Genomic DNA, 23,524 nt, shown 5'->3' on the forward strand with positions numbered 1-23,524 from the left:
AAATCAAGAACAAAAGAGGTCCCAAAATTCGCGACTAAAAACGGCATGTCGTCTGGCAAACGGCAGAAAAGACACGTGACCCGGCTTGGTAATAGGGTGGTCTCTGATTGGCTCACAGCCGCCTGGCAAGTACCGAGGATAAACGATTGCAGGCCTAGCGGCTACTCCCTGCCGACGAGAGATGCTCGGAATCTCCAGCCGTGCATTCGTCTCGCCGTCGACATCCTCCGAAACAACCACCCACTACACCTCGATGCTGGTCACCCACTGACCATTGCCCACCCGCGACCCCAAAGAGCAGTCAACCCCACCACTACCGGTCGACATCCACACGCACACACACACAACCAGCCATGATCACTTCAAGGGCAGGCCTGACGGCCGTTCGCCGGGGTGAGTTCTTAGACGTCATCCATATAGCCGATACAACTTCAAGCCTACCTACACCTATACCTATACCTCACCTACGCACCCAAATACACATGCACCCCGTGCAATTGCCCTCGGCCGGCCAGCCAGCCAGCCCCACGCCCATGCCGGCCCCCAGCTAACCACACAATGCCCGTCCAGCAGCAGCAAAGCCCTCGACCTTCTTCACAGCGACGGCCCTCGCCTCCCCCCGCCAGGTGCAGTCCCGGTCCGCCGCGACGCAGACCCTGACGCCCGCCGACGGCCAGGCCATCCTGGCCAAGCAGCGCCTGCAGCGGCCCGTGTCCCCCCACCTCGAGATCTACGACAAGAACCAGACCTTCTTCGGCTCCTCCATCTGGCAGCGCTTCACCGGCATGTTCTTCACGGGCTCCCTGTACGCCTACTCGGTCGGCTACCTCGTCGCGCCCCTCGCCGGCTGGCACCTCGAGTCCGCCAGCGTCGCCGCCGCCTTCGCCACCCTGCCCTTCGCCGTCAAGGGCGGCGTCAAGGTCGCCCTCGCCTGGCCCTTTGTCTTCCACGCCATCAACGGCGTCAAGCACCTCGTCCACGACTCCACCGCCAAGGGCTTCCGCAAGGCCACCATCAAGCAGAACGAGTACCTCATCTGGGGGTCGAGCGCCGTGCTGGCGCTGGGTGTTGCGTTCCTGCTGTAAGAGCGTCGGATGGGGGAGAGGAGCGTGGGTGGGTCAGCAAGGTGGTGTTGGTGGGGACCTCGTTGTCTATTCTGCGCGTGTACATATGACACGCGGGGCGTGATAGTCACACAATGATCTGGGAGCAAGAATACACCTGGTTGAGACCATGAAATCAATACATGTGACACCTACTTTGCCTGCTTTATGGCTACCAGCGCGAAACCTGGTCATGTCCTGTTCGAGGGGGACTGCGTGACGAGGAAGAACGTTTATTTGAAACCTTTTGCGCGTGCAATTTGATAACCTGTACGCCGTAACTTAGGTATCGAGTATTAACCAGAGCCTTTTGTCCCTTCCCAGAATGCTGTAACCTTTGAACGCCATTTCGACCTCTCCTCAAGCTGCCTCCGCGTGCACGGCCGCCCACAGCCCCGGTTCTCCTACTCGTCCCGGTAAGCCTTCGCGTCCAGGACCTGTCTGTTCAGCCTGGCATTGCCCAGGTTCGCAACCTCGCGCCCGATCGTCTCGCCCAGGAAATCGGTCAGCTCTGCCGCCGTGTGTTCGGCCGTGCTGCTGTGGACCCCGTTCATCATGCCGATCTCGGTCTTATCGATGGTCTTGATGGCGTTGACGATGGCGCCCAGCAGCAGCTTGACCTCAAACTCGGGCACCCGCTCCCGCTCCCGCATCGGCCGCAGGATCATATCGTCGAACGACTTGAGGTTGGGCAGCAGCAGGACGCGCACGGACTCGGGCCCGCCGGCTGCTGACAGCCCGCAGACGGCCCCGTAGAGGACGGCGGCGGGCTTCTGGGGGTCCAGCAGGTACTTGAGGCACGTCCTCGTGAGCTTGGGCCGCAGCCTCGTGTTGGACTTGCCGTAGCTCTTGGCAATGCTCCCCAGTATCGATGCCGACAGCTCCCGCAGCTCGTATTGTTCCCTGACGGCGTCCATCCCCTCCTCCGCGCCGAGCTTCCTACTCATCAGACACGTCAGGACGGGGGCGCTCAGAGGGGACGCATATGGGTCGAGATAGAGGTTGTCGTTTGCGATCAGGGCGGCCGTGAGTTCCATCATCTGTCGAAGCGTGAAGGTGTCATCCAGCCGGTGGGTGACCTGGTTCGCGATAAAGTTGACGAAGTAGGGGACCAGCTGGTGCAGGCCCGGGTCAGACCTAACCGACTGCAGGGCTGCGTTGCGCAGCTGGCGGACCTCGTCGTCGGGGTTGTCGTCGAGTACCGCCGACTGAATCTTCTCGAAATACATGACGAGCTCCTTGGATATGACATGTCTGACGTGCGGTTTGAACGACACATTATCGTTTCCGGCGAGTGCGGCGAGTGCGGGGTTGGCGCCGGGGCCCTTGGGGACGAGTTCTTGCGAACGGGCTTCGGCGGTGGTTGGGTTCTGGGGGATGGTCGGCTGGACGCCTTCTATGGCGAGCCAGTGCGCTGGCGGAAGGAAAGTCAGCATGGGAATCAGTATCGCACACGGCGTGTTGCGGCCGGGGTGGGCGGGGGCAGCCAACCTGTGAAGGTCGCGTCTCTGGGCACTTTGGGCAGAGGCGCATTGATGAGCTTCTCAAAGTCGACCTCCTCATCCTCGATGTAGAAAAGCGGCTGGCCGGGTCCCAGGCTTGCCTCCCCATACCTGAGGGGCCGCGTAGACTCGTAGCCATAGAGGGGCTCGACGTCGAGCACCTTCATTGCCTGCGACACGTCCTGGACGGTGAGGGTGGTGCGGCCGGCGGCTCGCATGAAGCGCAGGCTCTCGATGATGACCTGGCCGAGCCGGTACTCGACATCCTGGGAGAGGCACTTGAGGGCCTCCTCGTTGAGCGAGCTGATGCCCACAGACTCGGCGACGTCCTTCACGTTCTCGGGGTTCCAGAGCAGCTTGGGCTCGTCGGCCGGCTTGGGTGGTGGCGCCGCAGCCATTGCCGTCGCGAGGTTCAGCCCGGCGGTCGCCACTTCGAGTGAGTCCGTGTCGTGTCGCCTGTGCTACTGGGTTTGGTAGGACCGGCCCATGAGGGTGATTCGAGTGGGTTGGATTGTTTCGGTGCTTATACCAATAGATGGGGTTCGAAAAGTGATGGTGGGGATGAAGCTCAATAAACCGCAGTCCCGGTTCATCAAGCCAGTACCTAGCAAGCCTAGGTGGTGGTGCGCACCGCGGTTCGGGGCCAGGCTTGCCAGGGCAGCTCGCCGAACAGCTGCCCTAACCCTCGATCAACACTGGGCAAGGCTTGGTCTACGTCTGTACCCTAGGGTACTTAAGTACTTTTGGACTTCAAGCATCACGGTGAGAGTACAATGTAAATAATACATGCAGCTACACCGCTTTCAACAACAGAGAGAAGTCGGGTTTTCATTCTAGGTCATACTACAATAAGTCTGGAAAGTTAAGGTGCAGTCTCTCACCCACGAGACGCGAGGCCTGCGCAGATGCGTCCGCTTCTTCTCCTTCTGGACGCCAGTCCCGTGTCTCGACGACTGCGTACTCACTGATACAATAATTCAGGCGGCTCATGTGCAGACGTCCTTCTTCTTTCAAACAGGCGGCCAGTCTTGAATCGGCAGCCCTGATACCATTCCAGGTCTCCATCATCTTGTCGCCCTCACTCGACATTGCTTTGAGACGATCTACAACGTTGTAATACATGCGCGATGGTTCAGGCAGCATGATGCGAGTTGTGAAGGGCACGCCATCCGCCGACTTTTCGACCTCCAGCCCCCGCCATGTGTGTGCGTGGCGTGCACGTGCCCATGGCAGCTCACGCAGGTAAGCAAGAGCCTGCCCGAGGCGTTCGAGGTGCCGGCATAGGTCGTCGATCGCTGAGATCAGCAGCTGGATGTGCTGCACCTCTGGCACACGCGTGGCCTCATCGAGGCCGTCACCGCCGTGTTGCCCGCCGTCCTGCTGCCCAGCGCTGGCAAGAGCCAGGCCATAGTACATGTTTAGCTTGCTAAGGTCGTCAGCAATACGAGTGCAGTTCTGCCGGAGCACGAGTAGCTCCATGTGCATCTCGTTGTTGATGGCATGCCAGGGTCCCTGTTCCTCCACGAGACGGTGCAGAACCGTAGCTGCTTCAACAGATCTTTCGATTGGAGGTTCTTTGCTTTCAGCTTCGCTTCGATACAGTGGTCTTTTTTGCCATAGCGGAAACAGAGTATGGAAGATGCTTCGTTCGACCATAGTTAACCATCGCGTTGTTTTTTTCAGAGGGCCAGCAAGCGAATAAGCCACGGCCATTTGCCTGTCTCGGGTGGACTTCACTCTTTCCTCGAGCCCTGTACATATCCTGTTGAGGTTGGAGTCACGTTTGGATCGCGCAACGAGGGGCGACAAGCATATCTCCGAGCATGATCTCGCCGTCAGGGCCAGGTTCCATCTACAACATTAGGAGTCAGCCATCAAAAAGACCCCACGAAGTAGCTTCATAGGAAAATGGTAGTAAGCAGGCCGCATATGTTTGTCCTTGAAGGGGCAAAGATTATATCTAGAAGTCGCTTACGCCTCAGGTTTGCCTTGAATGCCTCCTAGCCACGCCCTATTCATACCAGTGTTATCGTCGGGAATGGTAAGCTCCACTGATCCCAGCTTCAACAGTGGAGTACTTGGGCTCAGGAAAGGTGCGTAGCCGTCGAGAATAGTGGTCATTATATGATCAACGGGTAGCGTGACGTTTACGACGGGACCGAGGACAACAGGGCCGAGGATCTGTGAACAATAATGCATGGCCAGAGGGATGAGCGCAATGACGAGAGCAAGCACTGCGAGCCGTACTGCGGGCCATGCTGCCCACCGCGCTGTGTGCCATACTGCGGGCCATACTGCCCGCCGCGCTGCCCGGTCCCGCGGCAACCTCTTTGCACCTCTCTCACTCGACCAGGCTTTTCCGGTGTGATCTCCGCTAATATGTGTGCTGTTACTCTTGGTCGGTAGTGCAGTATTTGAAAATGATTCCTGTGGCCGGGGAGCGTACATGGCCCTACGCGCTTGATGGCCAGACACCATTGCTGCTTGCTGTTGTATTTGTTGCCAATTCCTGTTGCCAATTCACCGAGGTGCTGGTTATGAAGCCAGGAATCACGCCCCGCGGGGAGCTGGAAATTGCCTTGGAAAGCGTGTGTCAAAGAAATTATAAGTACTACAGAACGGTCAAAGAGACATTGGAGTGTCCGGCTCCCGTGTGTGTTCCGCCCTTCTCGAGGTTTACATTGTTTCCGCGCAGCTGCTGAGGGCACCAGTACGAATGCATCAAGATGTGTGCACAAACTTATTTTCCTCGATATAAATAATGCCACGATGTGAATTTCTCAAAGGAATATAGGAGGTTGGGCGGCCTGTATCGACTTTGTACGTATATACCTTGAGCCGATTCCGGTGGCCTGTTTAATACCATCGCTACTCGCCCGCCTCTTCTCACAGATCACACTCTGCTGCTCCTTTGTACGTGATTAATTATATGAATATTTGAATGCATTTGCACAGAATCATGGAGCACGGAAACCGTATGGCGTAACGAGAAAATCTCGCATTTTATTATTCAGGAGCATCCATTGGTATCAGCACCTCTCAGCAAAACACATAAACATGTCAGACGGCACGATCGATCCGATCCTTCTCCTTCTCAATTACAATAACCAGGATGACCAGAACAACCAAAACAATCAGAACAACCAGAACAACCAGAACCCCCTGAACAACCAGCTGTTGTTCCAGCAAGATGTCCCCCGCCGGGAAGCCGCCAGGTACCCGGCCTCATACCGCCCGGGCTCGAGCCTCATTGGACACATGTTGAGTGCACAGCTACGCCTACCGGCCAGGTTGGGGGGCAGGGACGATGGCCCAATTATCACCTGTACAGTCCTAAACGACACTGGAGCCACGATAGCAAGTATTTTTGAGTCCGATTGGCAGCAGCTGAACGTCAACAATATGGCGATCATGGAAACGGTTCCTGTAGTAATGGCCGACGGCAGCACCACCGAAAGGGCTGCAATTACATATGAAGTGCGCCTCGTCTCATATGCTTCTGACGGGTCGGTGTTTACTATTTGCGACTGGATGAACGATAAGGCCATAATTTTACCCGATCCCCAGCCTGGTAACGACGGTGAGCGCCTTAGTGGCTCAGCCATACGTAACCAACTGTGGTTCCTCACAGCTCCCTTGAATGGCAACAACGTAAGCAGCCTCTGGATACCATTTAGAACCCCTTCCAGACATAATTGTCTCATCGCGTTGCATGTGCCCCGAAGAACACCTCCCTCTCCTCCAGCTGGCTTCGACGTAATCTATGGCCACCTTGTGGCCCTTTCCCTACCCACTTCTTAGAAAAATGCTTGTGTTTAATGAGCTGACTTGGGGTGCTGCAGTTTCTCTATGTTACTTCTACAGCAGCTGCCATGGTTAAAGTGATCCAATCGGGAATCCCAGGAACCTGACCACTCTAGGTCGCTGCATGTGTAGAACCACATCTGACAAGCCTTTCTTCTACGTGAGTCTGCTCACGAGCTCTGACACTTTTTCCATCTCGCTCTTTGTATTTCAGGTGCCGTTATATAGCACGGGTCGTTTGGGATACAGGTATAGAAGAAAAACGAATCATACTGTAACGCCAATTGATGGCAAATTTTGGGGATGTGATTCGGACCTTGGCGCTTTTACTTTGGCTCTATTTAACTTAATTGGGCTTTTATGTTGCCCTTCCTCATGCCTCACCGCATGTTCCAAGATGGCCCTTTTCTAACACGCTCGGCAGGACATATGTATAAAGAAGCGAGTTTGTGAGCGACGACCTTACACGGTCTGGACCTGTAGAGTGTGTTTTCATGCATAAAATAGGGCCATATGGCCAGCTCGGCTCCAGGGCTGACGACGCAGTCATGTCGCTATGCAGTGTTAGGGATTATTGTTCAAGTTGTAATGCTCTTAAGGACACTGTTTCAGTAACGGGAATTGCGCAATAAAGAGTATAATAAGAAGTAGACTAGATCATTTTGATTCTTCGAAACGGAAATAAGTCTTACAAGGCCAAGGAGCCATGTAATAATCCGCGAGCAACTATGATGGAATAAGTACTCAGGGGATTCTTGTGTTACTCATTATAAACCCTTTCCCCCCCCCCCCCGCCCGACCCAAAAAGAAAAAAGAAAACAAAACAAAAGACATCTGAGTGACTGGCATACCGGTTTAATACTAGTTCCATTAACTACTAGCAGTATCTATTTGATTTAAAAAGCGCTTGTATGATCACAGACAACATTATCACGAGGTAGGTATACTGAAGACTGTGGGGTCAGGTTCTAAAGGACACATGGCGAGGCTGGAAAAATCTGGGGAAAGCACTACGCTGGATGTTGAAGTTGAAGTTCAATACACGTCTTCGGACGTATACGGAATAGAAGCGAAACCAGGTGAATATCCTCCTTCATCCGAACAACGGAAAACCAGTTCCGGAGTTCGTTTTTGAACGCGTTTGATATCGTGGCGGTGATGCGTCGCTCTCATCCACATCCATCGGACTCCCGGTCCGACGCGATCTCGAACGCGTGACCGCGCGGGATGACGCACGGGATGTCGCCGCCTGAGCCTGCTGCGGTTGTGCATCATCCTGCAGTGGAGGCGCATCTGTCATCTCGATGTCGAGCTCGACAAACTGGACGATATCCTCAGCGTCGGCCTTGGCGTCTCCCGCAAGCCTCCTCCTCCTCCTCGCCCTCCCCCGGGGCCGGGCAGGGTCTTCCTGCTGGGTCTGGACGGGCTCCAGCCAGTCGTAGGCATCCAGTCTGCCCGCGGCGCGAGGGCCCTGGAAGCCGCGGATCTTGTCTCTCGGCGTGACCGACATCCTCGCCTTGTAGTTGAGGTGCTTCATGACCCTGCACGCGGAGATGCCCATCATCAGGTGCCGTACCTTGTGCGGCTGGAAGTCGCCCGACATGGGGTTCCAGAGGCTGTTGTGGTAGAGGTTGTCCACGCCGTGCTCGTGGAAGCGGTCGCTGAGGCGCTCGATCATCACCCGGATGATCTCGTACGTCCTGAGCCCGCAGGAGAGATCATTACGCTGTGCGGGGAACCACATGTCTTCTCTTTTGTCTGGTGTGGGCGCGATCTCTGTCTTTCCTAATTCAAGCACGCGCCGTAGTCGGCTGTCTACGAGGCTGATGGTTTGTGCATTTCTCTCAGGATCGTTAATCGCATAGTCCACGATCTTGCCATCCTGCGCGTGCAGCATGATCGAACACCAGTGGAAGCCGGCGTTTACGAGCCAAATGGTAAATTGGCGGGTGCGGATCCTGTTGAAAAAGTCAGAGTCAAAGACTTCCAGCGTCTTGACTCTGACCTGGAGGGCCTCATCAGCATCTGGTGCTGGCCGCCGGACGTCCTACCGTATTCCAACGTTAGCTGTCATGTTTCCACATAATTCTCACGTTACCAAAGCGCGATACCACACAGGGACAGCGAACTGTGAACGAGGACGTAGACTGTATAGAGATTTGCACAAAAAGCCAGCTTACCGTGAAGAGCTCTATGTACATAGGTCGACTATCGAGATATTGAATCTGACTGAGCATCTGAAGAAAGACGTTGATTAGTCACTAAGTCGCATTGAAGGAATTGCTCCGGATTGCACAACAAGCCCTTTGCTTTGCCTCTTGCAGAGAGTAAAATGCACTTGGGATACTCACTATCGGATCTAGGTACTCTAAATGGAAACGAGTGCACTCATCTAGGGCGACATTATCGACAGGGGCTTGTCGACCGGTCTGGACACAAACACATTAGTCACTAAAGAGTCGGCCACTTGTTTTGGGGGCTAGAGCACATACCTGAAGGAAATTTAAGCCTCGAACACATTTCGAAGGCATATGCCCCACATTATACGAGCTTGCATTTACTACGCCGAGCAGGAAGCCATCATCCTTGTGACATCAATTCTTAGTCCTCTAGTTGGTTCAAGCGAATGCATAGGTACTTACAAGTAGCTGTGATCGCTTAACCCGCACTACTTCTTGTCTTACATTATCAAAGGTGTTCGCGTTCATATTGCAGACAGAAGTTAAAATTCAGAGAGAATGACACTAGGAAAAAGGAAAGAGGGGAGAAAGATATTGTTGAATCAAAACAACATTACTAGTAAAACTTAATATTACTGAAGGGTTCAAATTAATCAAGCCCGACCAACTTGACAAGACTGTCATCGAATTATAGAAGAATTGGATTGACTACAATAGTGATCGAACATTTGTGTTGATCTATTAATACATTATGCATTGAAATGGCCTCTACGTCTTTGTGTCGTCTACCCTTTAGTGGTCACGTGGCTACCTTGGTATCCTGCCTCTGATGAAAAAAGAGGAATTTTTAGCAGCAAATATCATCAAGTTGGCAAAGGTGCCTTTGTGCCATGAGCAGCCGCGCGGGATGGCATTTCGACAAAGCATCGTCCCGTCCACACCGCATGCCATTTCCCACAAAGCACCGATGTATTCCAGGCTGGATACGTGGGTGCAGTCTCAGGCCGGTTCTACTCGGCTGAATCCTCAATCTCCCACACGGGAAGTTCTTTGCTGGTGTTACGCTGTTGTTGGTGCCATATTTTTAACCTTATTTGATTGTCGCACAAAGGTGAAAAGAAGATGTGGAAATTTTTCATGTAGATGAGTTCGTTCTGTACATCAGTGATGGTTTGGTCAGCAGCAAATGGTGGCTGGTCTTTGCAGGCCGCAGAGACCAATTTGGGGGCTTGTTCGTCCAAATGCTACTTGCTCTATGGAAATGGAGTGTGTTGCGACCGTGACTCCATACCACACACACAGACACAGTACTACCGTGTCAGTGTGCGCTCCACCTTGGCTGCTGATCATTACATACACTTTGGGACGGTACCACCGGGCCGGGAGCTAGCAAGCCTTAATATGGCCTAGCACGGCTGGACTCTCTAGCAGTTCTGCCCAATGCCGTCGAGTATGCTCCTCTCAGCCGCATGTTCACTTCAATGTTCTCGTATTCAGCACGTGCTAATATCAAATTAACCTCATGCGTAGCACATGTCTATAACAACATTACGTGCAGGTGTGGAAAAGGCTTCAATATGTGTTGCTTTGGCCATCGAACGCAACTGGGGCACGATCATGATGATAATGATGATGGCGATGGCGATGCTCCATCCATGAGGGGGTCGCCATTTCAAAATTTGCACCATAGGACTTGTGGCTTCAGTCTAGGCGTGACTACGCTGTCCCGTCACCGAGGGCTTCGGCGCATTTGGGCTAGAACATGTGAACTTACCTCTCTCGGCCGGCCCATTTTTCAGAGGTGCCCTGAGCGCATCCCAACGGGGGTTAGTGGACGGTCTATCTGCTTGTCAGCGTCCAAAAGGTCCCACGGGGTAACATCGCCGTGTGTTTCCAGGATACCCGCGCCAGCCTCAACCCTGCAGGCCCGTGAGCAACAGGCATTTTGGCAACAATGGTCTGCGGCATTGACGTTTTCTCTGAGCAGCCAGCAACGGTCATGTTGATTGGGGAGGAAACGGCGAGTTGGATTGGACGGCGGGTACCTGAGGTAGTGCGTGTGCGACTCGAGACGGACCCCCCCGACTACCCAACGGCCCTATCATCCGTGAATAAGTCAATAGTCAATCTCGTTGTCGTCGATCGTGAGAGGGGCTCCCACTCTGCTGGAGAGACCCAAGCGCTGCTGTTGTGCCCACAGGCCCACTGCTTCTTATCTCTCTCCTCGATCTTTACCCGAGGGTCGATCAGCCTGGCCTCTCGATGCATGTGCCCATGGGGAAAACTGTCAGCCTATTGTTGCCGAGTTAATGACGTGGTGTCTCAGCCCCATATTGCGGGTTGCTTTTTTATGTTTTGCATTTCAAGGCCCAGACCCTTCACGCTGATCCCCAGCATTTAGCCCTTTATAAATTTCTCTCCGTCCTACCTACCCAAGGAGTGAGGCCATGTTGAATTCGTCTGAACCTTCCCTAGCCCGTGAGTCTGATCCCGGCTCACGTTCAGTCATTGGACTCCTCCGGCGCGGCAGAGAGATGGCTCAAATAGCTCTCGGGCCCAACCACCCGCGCCGACACAGGCACGGCGTCGATCTCAACGGCCTCCAGCCCAACCGTCCTCACAGCTCACTCAGTTTCAACTCTCTCAAGGGCCAGCAACAACAACGCCCTCACAGCTCTCTGAACATTGCTCATCTCACCAATGGTCACCAGCATGCCATGGATCTGGAGGACGACGGCGGTGCTGAGATACCAGACATCCCTCTTAAACGACCCTCGCGCCGTGCTGTTCCTACAGACCAGCCACCTGTCAGTGTATCACGCATTGACGAGGCATGGGGTGACGAGATCAACACCGATTTTAGACCCCAGAGGCCCATCAATCCCAACAGCATTGCCCCTCAAAAGGACAGACTGTGCGTTCTGTCAGCCCCGAGTCCACAGAATTTCAGAACAATGACACTAATAACTCTAACAGCACTGTCCAGTCGCCAGAGGGCTCCTCTAGGGGCAGAGCAAAGATGAAGCAACCGGAGCCGCCACTGCCCGTTCAAAGCCGGCCGTCTTCCATCAGCCCGCCAATGAGCCCGAGAACTTATTCGTCAAGGTCGAGAGCAGGGTCAGTAGCGTCATCGTACCAGACGAACGCCACGTCCATGTTGCCGGCCTTGCAGACTAAAGGCGCAGGAGACGACGAGATTCTTGAGCCCCTGGCCGAGGAGGAGGTCGAACCGGGCTCCTTTGACCTTGTGGTGCCATCACACGGAGATAGTGGGCAGCATTACGACCTGGAGGACCGGTCTGAGTTGATCTTCTCCAAGGACCACCTCCAGGCCATCTTCAAGGATCACATTCTGCTCCAGCGGTTTACCGACTTCCTTCACGCGGTTCGCCCTGATTCACTGCCCCTTCTGTCGTACTATCTGGATTGCCTCAAGGCGCTGCGGGCCATCACATATGCAAATGCAATCACCGAGGGTCTGGACACGCTTCCCGAGCACGAGTTCACTGGCGAGAATTCCTACAAGACGGTCAACACTTCGCTGGAGAAGAAGGCGGAGGCTGCCTTTGACGTCCTGGTTCAACAGGATTTGCCCGCCTACGTCACGCACCTGTGGATTCAGACTGTCACTGTGTCGATCTCGAAACGGATCACAGGCACCCTTCCCGTCCAGCTCAAGGAGATGTCGGAGGGTCTCGCAGAGGTCTTTTGCTTAACAGATCCATCGAGACATGACAACCCGATCATCTTTGCATCCGAAGGTAACGAGAGTGCCCCTCATTCTCATTCAAAATCGCCCGCAGAAACGGCAGCTGATATCCTTGGAAGAATTCCACAGAACAACACAGTACGGCATGAAGCATGTCATTGGGCGTAATTGTCGATTTCTTCAGGGCCCAAAGACAAACCCGTTCAGCGTGAAGCGTATCCGCGAGAAGGTCCTGGCCGGCAAGGAACATTTTGAGACCTTCCTCAACTACCGACGCGACGGCTCACCCTTCATGAACCTACTCATGATTGCTCCGCTGTACGATAGCCGTGGCTCCGCACGCTACATCATCGGTGCCCAGGTCGATGTTTCGGGCCTGGCGAAACAGGTCACGGGCCTGGACGCCCTCCAGAGGCTGATCGCGGAGAGGGAGGCCGCCGCGGCCGCCGGCGGGGCGAACGACGAGGACCGCGAGGAGACGGACGAGTTCCAGAACCTGAGCGACATGTTCAACATGACGGAGCTAGAGACGGTCCGGCGGCGCGGCGGGAACATGCACCGCGTCCCGCAGGACGAGCCCCAGGACGCCTCGTCGAGCAACTGGCACAAGCCGCGGATCCTGCTCCAGGACGAGACGTCGTCCATCCAGAAGCACGGCGTGTCGATCGCGCCCTCGGTGGTGGACAGTGGGAAGCTCCCCGGGATCTACGAGTACTACCTGCTCGTGCGCCCCTCGCCCAGCCTGCGCATCCTCTTCGCCTCCCCGTCCCTGAGGGTGCCCGGCATCCTCCAGTCCAACTTCATGGACAAGATCGGCGGGTCGAACCGCGTCCGCGACGGGCTGCAGCACGCCTTCGCGGGCGGCCACGGGGTCACGGCCAAGGTGCGGTGGATGAGCACGCCGCACAGCGAGGGCAGGGTGCGCTGGATACACTGCACCCCCCTGCTGGGCAGCAACGGCGCAGTCGGGGTGTGGATGGTTGTGCTGGTCGACGAGGAGCCCGAGCCCTCCGCCAAGAAGAAGGACGCGCCGCCGGTCGATGGGCGGCTGCGGAAGACGTCGGCTGCCCTGCAGCGGGAGCGGCAGTATGCAGACAAGGACAAGGACAAGGACGACAATCTGAGCCTGGCCGAGTACCTCGCCTCGACCACGGGCAAGGCCAACGACAATGAGGTCCGCAGCCACGACGGGGACAGCTTCGACATATCGATCGTGCGCCCTGCGAGCCGGGCGAGCCGTGGTTCCAGTCGGGTGAGCCGCGAGGCTCATTCCGGGGGTACCCCACGGCGACGTGAGCCTACGGCGTTTGTTTACGATGACGAGCCGTCGCGATCCACTTATACTGTGCGACTAGAGGATTAATGGCGCTTTATATAGCCCACTTAATGGTATCAACTATAACTTGTGTGTAATGTCACCCTCTTGGACGTGGCTGTGCCTTCATATGCGTGAATAAAACAACCGGCCCTGAGAGCTGCTTGACTTTGAGCCTACTCCACGAGTAACAGTGCTGCGTTCACTGTAGCTCTAGTAACTACAGAAGGAATTCCACTGTGCACCTGGACATTGGTGGTCCTCGGCAATCGCCTATGCCTTCCTTTCTTCCTGGGTTTCCGTTCATTGCATAATTTATGTTGCTGACGTCTCCGACGACAGTGGTACATAGGACGAGTTGGGCGGATCGACTATGTCTCAAGCGCAACGCTTTGTGTGGCTTACACAGGACTCAAGATTCTGACACTTTGGCTGAGTCTTGGACATAGGAGGAAAGTTATAGAAGGAAGGGCTTACATTCAGGAGCTCCGCCTCTCGAGCCGGAGCTGAACAGTCAGTGGTAGAGACATAGGCCGCAATGGTGACTCTAGTTATATCAGAGGAGGCAGTGCCATCACAGGTAACAACCGACCTATTCCATTCAAACAAGGTCCCAGTTTCCAATTGTATCTGTATGGAAAATCAGTGTGACTGCGGCAGAAGATGCGCATGACTCGGGCTACGGGACGACAATCACGGGTTGTGCAGACTGTATGGAGGGAGAAGTGGGTCACAAAGCCCGCATATTCTCTCGCAAGCTCAAGCACCGCTCCTTGATGTAATTGATAGTGACCTGATTATCCGGATGCTGAAGACACGGGGCACATGGATACATCACCACATACAGGTGAACAGGAACACGAATTTGCTACTCTGCCAACAACCACATATCTACCTAGTGTCCGGGGGTACTATTTGTACAGGGCTGGACGGGTGATTCGTTAACAATAAGAGAGTTCCCGGGATCTTGTACTGTACTCCGTACCACGTAAGACGGATACGAGCATGAGCAGGCAAAGTTGAATTCTTGCATCGCTTAGAATTTCAGAGCGATTAGATTCCGAGTTGGAGCCCACTGGCTTCCCACATAATTCTTAGAACGTAAGAGCATTGAAAAATAAAAATCTATGCCTCTTAGGTCTTTGAAAAATGCCCAGGTGCATTGTATTTGACAAAGAGAGGATTTCAATTTCACCAGTCTTTGTTGTACTGCTAGGTACCTGTGGACAAGTTGTACTTCCGAAAAGTCTGTCTCCCTTGTTCTCTATAGAGTAACTACAATTGCATTGTGACCAAAACCTCATATACTAGTCCTAATCATCGGTACCTGGTAGTATGTGCACATGTATAAAATCAGACCTTGGTAATCACCCGATTGTGTGTTTCATGAAGCCCTTGAATGTTCCTGCACACCCGCATCATATCAAAACCAGGATCAACATCAGCTCTCGGAAAGCAAGACTATTCAGCGAAAATGCAGCGACTCTCACATTTCGACCAAGCGTCTCTTCGCACCTACATACAAATCGTCCTTGCCTTTCCCCTGGCGGACGATGCCTCGGCCCAGGCTATCTACGAGCACCTGAGAGCCTCACTCAACCACGTGGGGCAGGCCTTCCCCGTCCTCGCCACCAAGTTGCAACTTGAGACCTCGCGCTTCGGACAAGAGGCTTTCCTCACCCCATCTCAAGAAGAGATACCTCTAGTTGCCGATATTGGGGGTGCAGACTACGCCAGCCTCGCGGCCCGCGGGTTCCCAGCGCACGAATTCATTCGTCCGGACTTTGACCTCAACAACACATTGAAGCTCAACGAGGGACCCGTACCCGTCGCACACGCGCGCGTCAGGTTTATCAGTGGGGGCTTTCTCCTTTTCTGTTCGGTTCACCACTCAGCTGCAGACGGCTATGGGCTAGGCCAGTTCGTAGAGGCGTTCGCAGCCGCTACACGCGGGTTGGAGATCATGGGCGAGCCCTCACGTACGGTTCTAGACCTCCCCCAGGACCCTGATATATCTGAAGAAACACTTCTAACATTGTCTCAGGGTTGTCCTGAGTTCGCGGTTGTACTCGAGCCGAATTCTCTTCCAAGCTTACCTGACATTCTGCCAGGAGGTACCCCAAGCCGAGAAATTCCGAGCGAAGCCAAGATCTTTGTCTTCAGGATCGATAAAATAGACGAGCTTCGGACCAAGGTGAACGAGGCTCTGGGTCCCAACGCGAGATTGCAGAAGCCATCAGCGTTCATGGTTCTAGCAGCGCTAACCTGGGCACACGTTACAAAGGCCAGGTGCGGTAGCGAACAGTGTACAGCACCTCCATCTACAGATGCTGACCTGGGCAAGATCTTCATTCCAATCGACTTCAGACGTCGCTTCCACGAGGAGACACTGGACTACTTTGGAAACGCGGTCGTCACTATACCTATAGAGACTCCAGTCAAAGAGCTTATATCGGTCTGTGGGGAGCAGAACCTACCGGCCTTCGCAAAGCTCGTGAACCTGATCGCGGACGCCGTCGCTGGTGTTGGCCAAGCAGACATTCTTCGCCGTGAGGCGCTGTTTCGCAGGCTTGGGGACTGCCGTCGTCTCGTTCTGAGCCAAGACCGAAGGCTCCGTGGGCAGATCCAGCTTAACAGCTGGAGGTATTTCGGAGGAAATAATGTCTGGGAAATTCCAGGCATGGGCTCAAGGAAGCCAGACGCGGTCCGCCGTATACAAGGCGAAGTGAGTCCGGGGAACGCGCTTCTTTTGCCCTTGAACTCGGAGTCTGAGTTCTATGAGATGTCTCTGGCGTTGCCCACGGTCTCAATGTCGGCGCTACTGCGAGACGAGGAATGGATGAGTTGGGTTGACCGTGTTATTGATTAATTGGTGGGATCCGTAGTGTAGGTCTCAGAAGACTGCACCAGCTTTGCTTTGTTGAAATTGAGTTGGCGCACAATTTTAAAATAGACCATTTTGCTTGACTAAGTATCCACAAAGGTTCAAAATTGAGCTTCAAGAATTACAACGTGAGGTTTTGTACACCGTGACACGAGTTCTCCTATAAGCGGAGCACGCACTCAAGTGGTTTCGGTTCTAATCCCCATAATACATATATATAAGCCTTGCTGTCGCTATTCAAAAACTTAACCCCCAAAAGGATAGACAACATCAAAGCCAACAGGAATTCAAACTCGATTCATACACATACAACATTATCACGCCCCCGAAGACTCCAGTAATCAACATGTGCCCCATCCATCCAATCCAACTCAACACCTAGACACATACCAGCACATATGCACAAAAACCATCACGCCCGGACATCCGAATGACTCCTACATCCCCTCACCCGAGGCAGCCGCAGCCGCGGCGGTCTTTGACCGCGTCCCATGCCGGTGCCCAATGGCGCCGTCGGCGCTCTCGAGCTGCGCCTTGCCCTTCTCCTTGATGGCCTGGTTCCTGGCCTCGCTGGCCTGCGCGCGCGGGTGGTCCGGGCTCTGGTCCAGCAGCTCGTCCGCGGCCTCCATCGCGTCGCCGCGGATCGCGTCGCCCGCGCCGCGGATGCCTTTCAGGCCGGCCCTGACGTCCTTGGCGATCTTGGACATTTTTGTAGGGCTGTTTGTTGGTGGTGTTGTTTGTCTCTTGGTATTAAAAGGACCCTGTGGCGGCGCTTAACGATCGGTGAGTCGGTGGTTGTGTTATGTTAATAACTGAAGTTGGCGGCGTGAGGAAACTTTGTGAAGTGCATGCACTGCAGCGGTTAATTGCCTGTTTTTTTGATATGGATGTTTCAATAGCTTGATCAACTATGGTTGATGAGTTGATCAAGGAGTGGCCTTGGCGGGTTTGGCAGCCAGCATGGCTTTATTTATCGAGCACATCGTCAATATGACGTCCGCAGTTTGCTATCAAATTACCCACGTTGTTGCAGGGATGGGCACGACGATCTGCACAGTGGCAACAGTGTGACGCCCTCGGGCATTTCAGTATTCCAAGTCTGCGAGATCTTCCGAATAGCTTAACTGCACTGGCTGATCTCCCGTTTTAAAACCCCATCCACTGTGAAGGTCGATTGTATTCCTGGAGTCTGACATGCATGGCCTAGCAACTACACCCACGACCATGCCTTGCTGGATCGTAAGCTCCAGGCAAGCTATCACATAATGTGCTGATTTCTGGATTTAGATGGCCATGAAAAGCCTACAGGAAATTGATCTCTCAGATTTAATGTAGTATGGCATTGTTCTAGCTTGTCTGTTCCGCTATGTATACCTGATCCGCGAAATAGATCCCGCCGACAACAAAGACGGCGTATTTCCGCGGCCGCCCTCACCGCAATGCCCATTGAGACGATTAACATTCCTCTCTCAACCTTCCACACAGCCGCCAAAACCCGCCTGCACTCCACAGCAGTCCTTTTTCAGTCCACTCCGCAGTCTCCAGAAAATGAATGTGATTCTGCGGTACAACCTATGTACGCGACACACCTCCCAAAGGCGCTATCAGGGATTGTCCAAAATTCTACCATTCCCAACCATTTTCCTCCCAGTCAAAACCAAAATAGAGAGGCCCTTCCTGCCTCGCCGAAAACTCCGTCAGGTAAATCATCAGAACGAGCCCCGGAACTAAATCATTGATAGATCCGACCTCCGGTATTGTGCCTATTGTGTAAGGCAAGATGTGTGTGATGCGGCCCGGGCACATTAATCAATTATGTCCCACCCCACTTCCGCTGGAATGCGCTCTCGCTCGTATTATGTTCAAACGTTACAATATGTCCAAAATTCTTGAACAGCTCATGATTAGTCGTAGCCAAGGCCCCGCTGCCATGGGCTGCCAGAAATCGTCAGATTAAATTGGCCAGTGGGGTTTTTGCGCACTGGTCATCATACTCACGCTGCGTGATCGCCGCCCCTCTGCGCAGACATGGCGCTATGATGCTGGTGGCCCAAATTTGAGCCACTAGCCAGTGGGCTGACTGGCACAGGTGCACGATTCATATCTCTCAAGCTGGCGGAGTCTGTTGTGCTGGGTATTGATACTGGTCGCTGAACCATGGCGTCCTTCTCATTCAGCTCCTCCGATGGTACCAGGCTCTGACCGCTCCGCCTGTCACTGTGGCCAGGCGTGTGCGGGACGCCATTGTGACGTGGGAGGCCTGACCTGGAGGAGCCAGTGTCTTCTTCATCCTCGTCCTCGATGCGAGCTTTGATATACCCGCCCTCGTGGTCTCCGCGTGCGGTGGCAGCCAGCGCGTCGAGCTGCGTTGTGGTGTTGAGAACTGACTGCGACTTCATGAACGAAGTGCGGTCATCGGCCATCTTGTAGCGGCCATCGGGGTTTGTCTTGAAGAAGATGACCACGGTGGTGATGATCAGGATGAGGAGCAGGATTAACGTGACGGCCGCGTTCAGAATCCACAGCAAGATACCCACGATACCAGTCATGAGACCAGGCTGGTCGAAAACGTCGGTGAAGATGAGCAGGAAGATGGCGTTGAGGAAATTAACAACGCAGATGGTGATGTTGAAGGCGTTGGTCGACTTGTCCATGTACGGCCGCAAAACGCTGGTAGCGATCAATGCGGTGACCTCAATGATGATCAGTGCGACAGCCTGGGCAACTCCCGACTTCTGGGCGAAGGCGACGAAGATGGATTTGATGAGAGTGTGGATGATCACCGGTACAATAAAGTAGTAGGCCGAGGCGCGATACTGGATGTACAGGAAGCCCCACTTGTTGAGCGCGTGAGCGTCAGAGTACAGGGCGTAGGCCGGGTTCTTGTGCAGCGCGATAGAACGCCTGGCCATGCGGATGACGTTGAAAGCCGCCCAGCTCAATGATACCAGGATACCAAGGAAGAAGAAGACGGCCAAAACCATCTCGGCCGGCGAGTCTCCCTGTGTCAGTTCCCAGAGGCAGAGAAACGACATTGGAAGGAAGCCAACCAGGCTGATGCGGAACAGGATTCCCTTCATGTGAGTACGCCAGTCCCGCCTGAAGTCGGCGAAGGCATCTGTCTTGACCCAGCCGGCCTTGGCGCAGCCCTCACAAATGTACTTGAACGCAACCACCGCCAGAGCACTAAGGATCAGGAATATGCAGAACCAGACGAGCCCCGTCAAGAAGAAGTTGGTGGTTTCGATGCCTGCCTGGTAGGCATACCTCTGCACACCGGTGACGACGTAGTCACCAGAGGGGCTCTTGTAATTGCCCGCCCGCTTCGCGAGTTTGGCGAGGTGGCGCGCCGCCTTTGCCCTGACTTCGCTTCGAGGCATCATCGCAACGGCCCTCCTATATAGCCCATTGACGGGCGTGTCCTCGAGGTTCAACGAACGCTTCTGCACCTGGACCGAATACTTGGTCAGGGAATCAAACAGCGAGGCGGGAGTGCCGCCAGTGGCACGCTGATACCAGGTGAATATGTCCTGCATGAATTTGACCTTGATGATTCCCAGGCTCCACTGGAAATCCTGGGTCCAAGCTTGGACGGAAGGCGGAAGCGGGATCGCGACGAGACCAATGAACGCCTGGGACTGGAAGTACCCACAGAGCGACAGGGCGCTGGCAGCCACATGAGCTGCAGCGTTCTGATGACCCAGGCCGGACATGATGGCGGAGGACGCAAGAGCCAACCCGGCAATTATGGCAGAGGCCCACTTGACGCCAACAAGATCGACAGTCTTTCCGTTGGACACGGCAGCCTGGACGCAGGCGACAGGGCTACCATCGGTCTTGTTGATAAAGACACGGACCTTGGCATCGATGTCGGGGAAGGTGTAGGCAATGCCGGGAATCTGCGACTTTGCGCTCGGGTCGATGGGGACGTTGAAGGGGTTGTTCAGATTGCCGGGGCTCATGGGACAGAAACCCTTGAAGCCGTCGCCGGCAGTGCAGGGATCAATGGTCTTGCGCATGATCTCATAGCCGTAGGCGGTGATGGAAATGTCAAAAAGGACATAGCCCTCGACCGTGGACGTGGCGGTCATGTCGACGGCGACCGAGTCGTTGTTTGGCGTATAGACGACATCGAAAAGGCTGGCTGAGAAGCCGGAATTCGCCTGACAGGTGCTGAGCGACGTTGTTTGGAGGACATATTCGGCGCTGGCGGAGAGAGAGAGCCCCAGGAGGCAGAGGAGGAAGAGAGGAAATCGTTGTGCTTGTGGAAAGCGCATGGTGATGGACAGTATCGTGTGCGGTGGTGACGATTGCACCAAAGTCTAGTAAATCGTGTCGACGGTCGGATGGACGGTCATTCGGGTCGGTCGGTCGCACTCGGGCGGGTGTGGAGCGTGGGTGGGCCGGGCCCAAGGCCTATATATTGATGCCCTTGTCGGGTCTTGATTCTCTTGTGGTGACAGTGTGTCGATGTTCAAGTCAGGTCCTCGATGGGAATGACGGAGCGAGTGACTGCCAGAGGCCGGGCAGAGAGGGTCGGCGCATGTGAGGCAAGGCGAGAGTCAAATCCGAGTCCTGAAGCCGAGCCAGTGACCAAGTTAGAAACCGGACAAACGGCGAGAAGCGAGTGTCGGGCAGGCCGTACTCCCAGCAGCGTGGTGTGGCCGGTTGCCTTTTGTCTGCCACGTTGTGTGCCGTGCTTGACGCGCGAGGCGGGATGTGGACGGTGAGGGTGGTGGTGGCGGCGGTGGTGGTGAGGTGATTTGGAGGTTGGAAGGCTCGAGCCTGGGAAGCAGGAGCAGAAGTAGCTGGAACGACGTCAAGGACCGGGCCAGGCAAGGTTGGAGCGGGTGTTTGTTGGGGTGTGCCCAGGAAGTGCCAGGTGCCCAGACGGTCACTAGAACGTCGAGCCAACCAGACACAGCCCTGCTGGGCGCTAATGAAACGCTAAACAACGTTCTTCACCAGAGCTGCCCCTGCTGCCGTGGACCGTGGTGCCGTGGTGCCGTATCTGGCACGTTGGTGCCCGTCTCTGGCCGTCAGCGTCCGTTCCAGGAAGGCAGGCCCCAGAACCCAGCCTCTCTCTCGAGTTGTCTTGTTCCCAGGGCCCTGGCGCCCCAGCGCCCGTGGATCAGACCGCTAGAAGCGCCCAGGGAACAAGCAGGATACAGGTGGTAGATACCCCTCCCCCTCCTTCCTCACAATCCTGCCCCAGAAACAGAAGGGTTCTGGACTGCTGGGGGCCTGCGGCAGTCCGAGGACCCGCCCTAGGACAGAAACAGGCAGCACAAGAGGTTTTGTTGCAGCCAAGGTCTTCCCAGTTGGGAAGAGAAGCATGGTCGAGATCATCAGCGGGCCGTCGCTGGGGGACCCACCGCCCAGACAATCCTTGCCCTGCATGCCTGCGACCGCCCTGCAAGGCCTAAGGTGCTTGCAGCTGTACTCTGCACGGCAAATACGCAAACAGTAAGCCTGTTTTGTCATTCTGCCCCTCCAACAACACACCAACAACACAACAACACCAAGGCTCGGTCCGCTGACCGCCGAGTCCATTCCAGTGGTTCGTAATAGCCCCTCTCTTTTGTTTTGTCATTGACTCTCTGGGCAGCTGGGCATTCAGGCACACAGGCACTCTCTGTGTAAGACCAACGCTGACTGTGGGTGATGGCGAGTCGTCGTGGCCAATGGACGGTCCAAGGGCGCGGTGCGTGGCAGTGCAGACCTCGTATCGCCCACAGGAACGACGGGCAGACCAACTTGGCCTGCTCATTTGTCTCTCAGGGTTGCTGGGCCAAATCCCAAGGCCATGCCAGCGACTTATTATTACTACAGCCAGTAATTTCTACCTGTCCATTTCTGCACCACCGACAAGCCTTCATTCTTCGTTGACATAGCTTTCAAACTCAGTTTGATCAGACGCAACGGCAAGCATTGCTCATGCGCAGAGCGCCCAATTATGTCATAGCTGTGATGCCTGTGAGTATTGGATGCTACCATATAATATTGCATCAGAGACTACCGTTTCCAAGCTGTTCCAGGCTGGGCTGGCTGGCAGGGCTGGAAGGTTTACGGAAAATCTTGGTACAAAGTCGCCTAGGCTCAAAACGGGCGCCCTCGCCCGTACCGTCAAGGGTTGTTCGTATTCGAGTAAGATGGCTGGATGGGGATGAGGAGAGGGCCAGCAGTAGCGGCACCACCTTGGCCCTGACTGACGCGGCCGTAATCATTCTTCGCGTCAGTCACCTTGGTTCCTGACCGAACGGCCAAGCCCGGTCGGTCTAGCTGCTATTATCAGCTTATCTTGTTCAAGTATCCAGATACCTTGATTTAATGACTTTCTTGCTGCTACACGCCAGTACTGAGTACATACATGATCAACCCACTCCAATTCCTTCGCTTTACTCCGCGCAATTGTATCCATCCTCCCAAAGGCATGCGCACATCTCACCTTGGATCTGGTCTGTGGCGAACATGGCTGACATGGTAAGCTGCCTCTGCAATAGCCCGTCGCTCGCACGTGCGCGACAGACGGCAATCGAGATGGACATTGCAGACGCCCCACAAAAGCCCCAGATCCCATCGCAAACAATGACATACCCGTTTCATTGCGATCGATCTTGTGTGGCCTGAAACACTATACACAACCACGGACATTTTTCCTTCTGCCTTTCGGCGGTGGATATGTGGGCTTGCGGGCCGGGTTTGTGAAGTTTGCGATCCTGAGTCGGTATTGAAGATGAAAAACAACTGATTTAGAGGCATCAGCTTCAAGCTGGCCTGACCTATACACGAAATGGCTTCTAGCCTCGCAGACACCCGATCACAGGGCGGAAGGAAATGACGCCGACCAGGCCAACTTCGACAGGCCGTTCAACGGCAGTTTGCCTTCTGCCTTCGAGGCAGACTATTATTTTGGATGCTTGGGCAGTGCATCTTGGGTTCCGAGTTCATGGGCATTCCCTCGACAGACTTTCCGATACCTCAACTTTGGCGGACATAATCTCCGTGTAGCCTTCGACACCACGGA

At 54.7% G+C, this 23,524-nt stretch overlaps 9 protein-coding genes across 9 annotated transcripts; 4 read left to right on the top strand and 5 right to left on the bottom strand.

Moving 5' to 3' along the window:
- Positions 1-353: 353 nt before the first annotated feature.
- On the top strand, positions 354-1,085 carry KVR01_011290 (uncharacterized protein; the record flags this gene model as incomplete). The annotated part of the gene is made up of 2 exons (XM_044790634.1): positions 354-393; positions 571-1,085. 2 exons carry the CDS (start codon positions 354-356, stop codon positions 1,083-1,085), a joined length of 555 nt encoding a protein of 184 aa, XP_044639665.1.
- Positions 1,086-1,507: 422 nt separating this feature from the next.
- Positions 1,508-3,003, bottom strand: KVR01_011182 (TATA-binding protein-associated factor TAF6; the record flags this gene model as incomplete). Its single annotated transcript, XM_044794696.1, has 2 exons — positions 1,508-2,517; positions 2,595-3,003. The coding sequence occupies 2 exons, from the start codon at positions 3,001-3,003 to the stop codon at positions 1,508-1,510; spliced, it is 1,419 nt and encodes a 472-aa protein (XP_044639557.1).
- A 445-nt stretch (positions 3,004-3,448) lies between these two features.
- Positions 3,449-4,581, bottom strand: KVR01_011186 (uncharacterized protein; the record flags this gene model as incomplete). Its single annotated transcript, XM_044792348.1, has 2 exons — positions 3,487-4,581; positions 3,449-3,459 (listed from the first exon to the last, which is right to left on the bottom strand). The coding sequence occupies exons 1-2, from the start codon at positions 4,316-4,318 to the stop codon at positions 3,449-3,451; spliced, it is 843 nt and encodes a 280-aa protein (XP_044639561.1). The 5' UTR covers positions 4,319-4,581.
- Positions 4,582-5,662: 1,081 nt separating this feature from the next.
- Positions 5,663-6,406, top strand: KVR01_011165 (uncharacterized protein; the record flags this gene model as incomplete). Its single annotated transcript, XM_044788384.1, has 1 exon — positions 5,663-6,406. One exon carries the CDS (start codon positions 5,663-5,665, stop codon positions 6,404-6,406), a length of 744 nt encoding a protein of 247 aa, XP_044639540.1.
- A 1,096-nt stretch (positions 6,407-7,502) lies between these two features.
- On the bottom strand, positions 7,503-8,610 carry KVR01_011475 (uncharacterized protein; the record flags this gene model as incomplete). Its single annotated transcript, XM_044788820.1, has 2 exons — positions 7,503-8,456; positions 8,590-8,610. 2 exons carry the CDS (start codon positions 8,608-8,610, stop codon positions 7,503-7,505), a joined length of 975 nt encoding a protein of 324 aa, XP_044639850.1.
- A 1,528-nt stretch (positions 8,611-10,138) lies between these two features.
- Positions 10,139-13,665, top strand: KVR01_011147 (uncharacterized protein). The gene is made up of 3 exons (XM_044792557.1): positions 10,139-11,503; positions 11,566-12,350; positions 12,418-13,665. The coding sequence occupies exons 1-3, from the start codon at positions 11,037-11,039 to the stop codon at positions 13,659-13,661; spliced, it is 2,496 nt and encodes an 831-aa protein (XP_044639522.1). The 5' UTR covers positions 10,139-11,036; the 3' UTR covers positions 13,662-13,665.
- Positions 13,666-15,087: 1,422 nt separating this feature from the next.
- KVR01_011339 (uncharacterized protein) lies at positions 15,088-16,482 on the top strand (the record flags this gene model as incomplete). Its single annotated transcript, XM_044787112.1, has 1 exon — positions 15,088-16,482. One exon carries the CDS (start codon positions 15,088-15,090, stop codon positions 16,480-16,482), a length of 1,395 nt encoding a protein of 464 aa, XP_044639714.1.
- Positions 16,483-16,648: 166 nt separating this feature from the next.
- Positions 16,649-17,450, bottom strand: KVR01_011242 (uncharacterized protein). The gene has a single exon (XM_044786814.1). It carries the CDS (start codon positions 17,202-17,204, stop codon positions 16,935-16,937), a length of 270 nt encoding a protein of 89 aa, XP_044639617.1. The 5' UTR covers positions 17,205-17,450; the 3' UTR covers positions 16,649-16,934.
- A 368-nt stretch (positions 17,451-17,818) lies between these two features.
- Positions 17,819-21,736, bottom strand: KVR01_011471 (uncharacterized protein). Its single transcript, XM_044781863.1, has 2 exons — positions 18,496-21,736; positions 17,819-18,432 (listed from the first exon to the last, which is right to left on the bottom strand). The coding sequence occupies exons 1-2, from the start codon at positions 20,772-20,774 to the stop codon at positions 18,402-18,404; spliced, it is 2,310 nt and encodes a 769-aa protein (XP_044639846.1). The 5' UTR covers positions 20,775-21,736; the 3' UTR covers positions 17,819-18,401.
- Positions 21,737-23,524: the final 1,788 nt, after the last annotated feature.

The sequence above is a fragment of the Diaporthe batatas genome, assembly GCF_019321695.1.
Source record: "Diaporthe batatas strain CRI 302-4 chromosome Unknown Contig00015, whole genome shotgun sequence".
NCBI lineage: Eukaryota > Fungi > Ascomycota > Sordariomycetes > Diaporthales > Diaporthaceae > Diaporthe > Diaporthe batatas.

Coding starts and splice junctions, on each gene's coding strand:
- KVR01_011147 (XM_044792557.1), top strand. CDS start 11,037: ATGTTGAATTCGTCTGAACCTTCCCTAGCCCGTGAGTCTGATCCCGGC. Junction 11,504..11,565: donor GCCCCTCAAAAGGACAGACT/GTGCGTTCTGTC, acceptor TAACTCTAACAG/CACTGTCCAGTCGCCAGAGG. Junction 12,351..12,417: donor GATCATCTTTGCATCCGAAG/GTAACGAGAGTG, acceptor TATCCTTGGAAG/AATTCCACAGAACAACACAG.
- KVR01_011242 (XM_044786814.1), bottom strand. CDS start 17,204: ATGTCCAAGATCGCCAAGGACGTCAGGGCCGGCCTGAAAGGCATCCGC.
- KVR01_011471 (XM_044781863.1), bottom strand. CDS start 20,774: ATGCGCTTTCCACAAGCACAACGATTTCCTCTCTTCCTCCTCTGCCTC. Junction 18,433..18,495: donor AGGGGCGGCGATCACGCAGC/GTGAGTATGATG, acceptor GATTTCTGGCAG/CCCATGGCAGCGGGGCCTTG.